The 5,000-nt window shown below is 45.0% G+C and overlaps 1 protein-coding gene across 5 annotated transcripts in view; it reads right to left on the bottom strand.

The window, feature by feature from the left end:
• The window catches only part of Obsc (Obscurin), a 543,345-nt gene that overhangs the window by 262,728 nt on the left and 275,617 nt on the right, over positions 1-5,000 (bottom strand). For all 5 annotated transcript variants that reach the window (XM_080280411.1, XM_080280415.1, XM_080280412.1 and 2 more), the window contains exons 13-14: positions 4,617-4,779; positions 950-1,359 (exon numbers count right to left, since the gene is read on the bottom strand). In XM_080280411.1, coding sequence (XP_080136537.1) covers positions 950-1,359; positions 4,617-4,779 — 573 coding nt within the window. The remainder of the gene's footprint in view (positions 1-949; positions 1,360-4,616; positions 4,780-5,000) is intronic.

Raw genomic sequence — 5,000 nt, forward strand, 5'->3', positions numbered from 1 at the left:
AAACAGAAGTAAAGATGGACAAGCAAGGGGAAGAAATAAAAATGTAAGCAAAATAAAGTCATAAGCAGAAAACCAAGAACATGAGGACGATGTAACCAACAGAGGAACGACCGGGCGCCTAATCAGTGAAAATTTCAGAAAAAAAATATAGATACAGTCATTGGAATAAGTCAAAAATCAAAAAAATATATATACAGTCCTCGAGTTATCAGGCAATTAATCCTGTGACGAGTAAAAGGAAATTTCGAACTCAAAATCAAGGGTAGAATCCGGAGAAATTCAACATAGTCGCGCGTGTTTTCCTCTCACGGCGCGATCTGGCGAGAGATTTAAGTCGCGTCTGCAAAACTTGGAGGTGCTGGCTGGGGAGGTGGTATCGACGCCATGAGTCCAATTCTAAGTGGCCTTCGAGACCCCTTAACTCATTTTCCTTAGCGATTTATCCGCACAATACATCTCGCATCTTCTTGTACGCTGCTTACACAAATAATTTCGATGCTCAAACATTGCAAGTGTCGTACAAGATCGCGTTAACGTGTAATGTACAAATCAAATCGCTAAGGAAAAGGTGCTAGGAAACCTCTTAGGCTGCCAGGAATACGAACCCAAGAGGGAGAACGAGGTATGGAGGGTTCCTGGGGAGAGAACTTGAGGGCATGGAGGAGGTAAAGGGAAAGAAAAATAACTAGAAAACAAGAGGAAAAGGAATAATAAAAACAAAATTGACAGTAAACGGATTATAAAACCTGATAAAGCAATAATCAAGAGTGAAAGTGAGAGAGAGAGAGAGAGAGAGAGAGAGAGAGAGAGAGAGAGAGAATGTGTATGTGAGTCCATTGGCCCTCAAGTCTCCTCTTTCAGAACGCCTCTCCAGCAGCCCCTGTTCTCCCACTTGGCGCGGACCTCCCTCCCCGCACGGCCACTCGGAACAAGAACACGACAGTCTTACCTTCTGCTGTTGGGCTGGTGAGGGTTGCTGAGGCGCGGCGGCGGGGGTGCTGGTCAAACCTTTCTGCTCTGCTGCCTTACTTTCCTCTACCTGCCCTAGATTTAAGGTAGCCGACTCAGATTCCTCAGCGACTTCAATGGCCTGCTGTGGTCTCCTCTTTGGGGGAGGCGATGACTCTTTATCAGCCCAAAAGTCAAGTTCCTCTTCAGCAGGTGTCTCTTCAGCTTCTGGTCTTTGTCTCTTGGCTGATGTTGCAGTGCCTTCTTTCTCCTCAAAGAATTCTTCGTCCTCGGGAAGGTCCTCGAACTCTTGGACCTCTGGCACGGGTGATCCAGCCCCAGCGTCCTCCTCGTCAGCGTCTTGTGACACCACTCGAATTTCGTCGTCAAAGAGCAAGTCTTCTACAGAGGCTGGAAGGGTGAAGCAAAAGTTAACCTAATCACTTGATATTAAAAGATCTATAAAAATTGGGTAATAGATAATAATATGAGTCCTCATGAATGATAAAAATAATAAAAACGATGAATACTTTAGTCTGTGAATGAACTACGAAGATAAAAAAAAATGCTTAGGTAACCACTACTTTCTAAGATATTGCCAGAAATAAAGAAGAATGGAAATGGAAAATTAGAGAGACATTTGAAAAACATATTAACTAATAATCCCTTCAGGTAGGCGATGCATTATATACTTTATTCTTAACCCCTTCAGTCCATTTATATAGCTGGATTGGTCAGATAAAAACCCCATTAATCCCTTCACTGCAAAAAATCTCTCTGATATAAAGAGGAAATCGTCCGTAGGTAGAAAGACTGAAATATATAATGAATTCGTCTAGCTGAAGAGGTCAAATGTCGGCCACAAAGAGACACAGAATCCGGGGCATCATCCGGGTCCTGCTAGCCTGGGGCCTCAATGGATTCCTCTCCCAGCTGTCACTCTGAGGGTCCGGCAGTTTACAGCTTAAGACCCTGCATATGACTGGACGCTGGTTTTAGCTATACTCTGTCCACTCTAACTTGGCCTAAAAATTGCCATCTCTCAGTCTTCAACCACAAGCTATAGAAAGAAATTATCACTATTGCTAGTCACGAAGAAGTGCAATGGAAAGCTAGTCACGAAGAAGTGCAAAAGGGTGAAAATCTACTCCAAGTGAAAGTGGACCAACTAAAATGCATATTCCTTTACCTGTCAATGTGTCTATCTATGGTACCTATTTATATATCTGTTAATTTATCTGACTATCTATTTATCTATCTGTCTTACTTTTGCCAGATGCCTGAATCCCGTAAGGGGTGGCCACAAACAAATCGCCTCCACGTCGTCCTGTCCTTTACCATTTGGCTGCTCCCCCTCCAACTCACACAGCCCTCCCTCATGTATTTCTCCACCCTATCCCTCCATCTCATCCTTGGTCTCCCTTCCTCCTCTCCCCCTCCATCTCACACACATACACTCTTCTAGTCAGTCTCTCATGCCCCTCCTTCACTTTCAGGACCGGAGGCACAAAAATTAAAATCTATTTTGATGGATATTGGTTAAAAATAAAGGTAGAATGAATATTACAGGGTGGTTCATAAGTAATGCACCAGGTGAGTGGAAAAGGATCCCTATTTTTGGACCACTCATTCTAGTCGGTTAAGGAAGCTCCCATACACCTTTTCCTAAGCGATTTGTTTTAAAAATACAAGGTGATTCATAAGTAATGCTTCAAGAGTAACGCACAAGGTGAGTGGAAGAGGAGCACTATTTTTTGACCACCCTGTATAATGCCTTCGATACAAACAAAGCTCCGTATTTAGGTCGGTTAAGGAAGTTCCCTAACACCTTTTCCTGAGCGATTTGTTTTGCTTATTACACCTTACTGTCGTATTGGGTGTAACATAAATCATTCCAATATCGCCATACTCTGCATAAATAACGTACAAAAGGATATTAGCCACGCATATCAAAAAAACAAATCGCAAAGGAAGAGGTGCTACGGAGCCTCCATACCCTACGAGAATACGGGCCAGTGTCTTAAAATCTTATGTAATTTTCACAGATGTAAAATTGAAAAAAAATAAATAATTAAATAAATAAATAAAAAAAATCATTTGGGTGATCGAGAGCTTCAGAATGACCGAGAGAGAGAGAGAGAGAGAGAGAGAGAGAGAGAGAGAGAGGGGGGGGTTTTCTATGGATAAATATTTCTGAATGGATCTCCTATATTGAGTTTCTTTATAATTATTTTTTGCGATTTCTTGAAAAAAAATATGCATTGCTAAACAGGAGAAATATGGCCATATGGAGAGGGTAGAGAATGAGAGACTGACGAGGAGAGTGTATGTGAGTGAGGTGGAGGGGGGGGTGACGAAGGGGGAGGCCAAGGATGAGATGGAGGGATGGAGTGGAGAGGTACGGTACATGAGAGAGGGGGGTGTGAGCTGGGAGCAGGGCAGTGAAGTGGCGGGGGACAGGGCGACATGGAGGCGATTTGATTGCGGCCACCAATTACGGGTTTAAGGCTTCGAGCAATAGATAGATAGATAGATAGACAGATAGAGAATTTTGGAGGAGATTTTTTAATAGTTTCGTTCACTTAGGTCAGGTCACAGGTATTAGGTCAGGTCACAGGTATCTTAGGTCAGGTCACAGGCAGCTTAGGTCAGGTCACAGGTGGCTTAGGTCAGGTCACAGGTATTAGGTCAAGTCACAGGTCATAGCTTAGGTCAGGTCACAGGTATTAGATCAGGTCACAGGTATTAGGTTAGGTCGCAGGTAGCTTAGGTCAGGTAACAGGTAGCTTAGGTCAGGCCACAGGTATTAGGTTAGGTCAGGTCACAGGTATTAGATCAGGTCACAGGTATTAGGTCAGGTCACAGGTATCAGGTCAGGTCACAGGCAGCTTAGGTCAGGTTACAGGTAGCTTAGGTCAGGTAACAGGTATTAGTTCAGGTCACAGGTAGCTTAGGTCAGGTCACAGGTATTAGGTCACGTCACAGGCAGCTTAGGTCACGTCACAGGCAGCTTAGGTCACGTCACAGGTAGCTAGGTCAGGTCACAGGTAGCTAGGTCATGTCACAGGTAGCTAGGTCAGGTCACAGGTATTAGGTCAGGTCACAGGTATTAGGTCAGGTCACAGGTAGGCAGGTCAGGTCACAAGTAAAGGTAGTTATGACCTGCTCTTACTCTGACCCGGCTTAAAATTGTCCCTCACCACCTCAACTGCTCAGCTGTAGCAATGGATTAATACCGGAATATATTGCTAGTCACGAAGAAGTGCCATGGAAAGGAGGTAGAGCTGTAACACTGTCTTCTTCTGCCACTGACCCACGTGTAATAAGCTGCAAAGGGACGAAAATCTGAGCCAGGGTAATGTAGACCACGTATAGCAGCGGCAGTCGAAACCCCAGGCTCATCCGAAACGTGAACCCGGCGAACTGCGGGGTTCAGTTTCCCTCCTGCAGTTCACCATCTTCCTTCTGGGGGATAGGAAAGTAGCTGTGGGACGTGTGTATAACCGGGAATTTGAGCCGCCTGGTTATATCGGTGCCACTACGTGAAGGCGTCCCAATGCAACATCACCAAGTACTGAAGCGGTGTACCGAAGCCTCGTTCGAACCAGCGATCCCAAATCAACTCGTCTGGAGGTACTAGAAAATAAACTCTCAGGCGGGGAACTCACCTGTGTCGACCACGTACTCCTTGATTCCCTCTAGCCACGAATCCCTGATCTCTGGGGTCCTGGCCTCGATAAATATGGGGTAGTTGGGATGGGCGAGGGATTCGATGTGGAAGAACTCGAGAGCCTTGGGCTGGTCAAGAGCTCCTAGGGACGTCTCTGGGAGCTGTTGGGACGGAGAGAGAGATGGTTAGAGCATATGTGTGTGTGTGTGTGTGTGTGTGTGTGAGAGAGAGAGAGAGAGAGAGAGAGAGGGAGAAGGGAGGGGGGAGTGAATTATGGAAGGAAATCATGATGAAAGGAAATTTTACAGAGAAAAAACATATCATCATCATCACTATCATCATCATCATCATCATCCTTTTTCTCCTCCTCGTCATCGTCATC

Source organism: Coenobita brevimanus, chromosome 84 (genome assembly GCF_032717465.1).
Source record: "Coenobita brevimanus isolate Jiangsu-jjx chromosome 84, ASM3271746v2, whole genome shotgun sequence".
Lineage (NCBI taxonomy): Eukaryota > Metazoa > Arthropoda > Malacostraca > Decapoda > Coenobitidae > Coenobita > Coenobita brevimanus.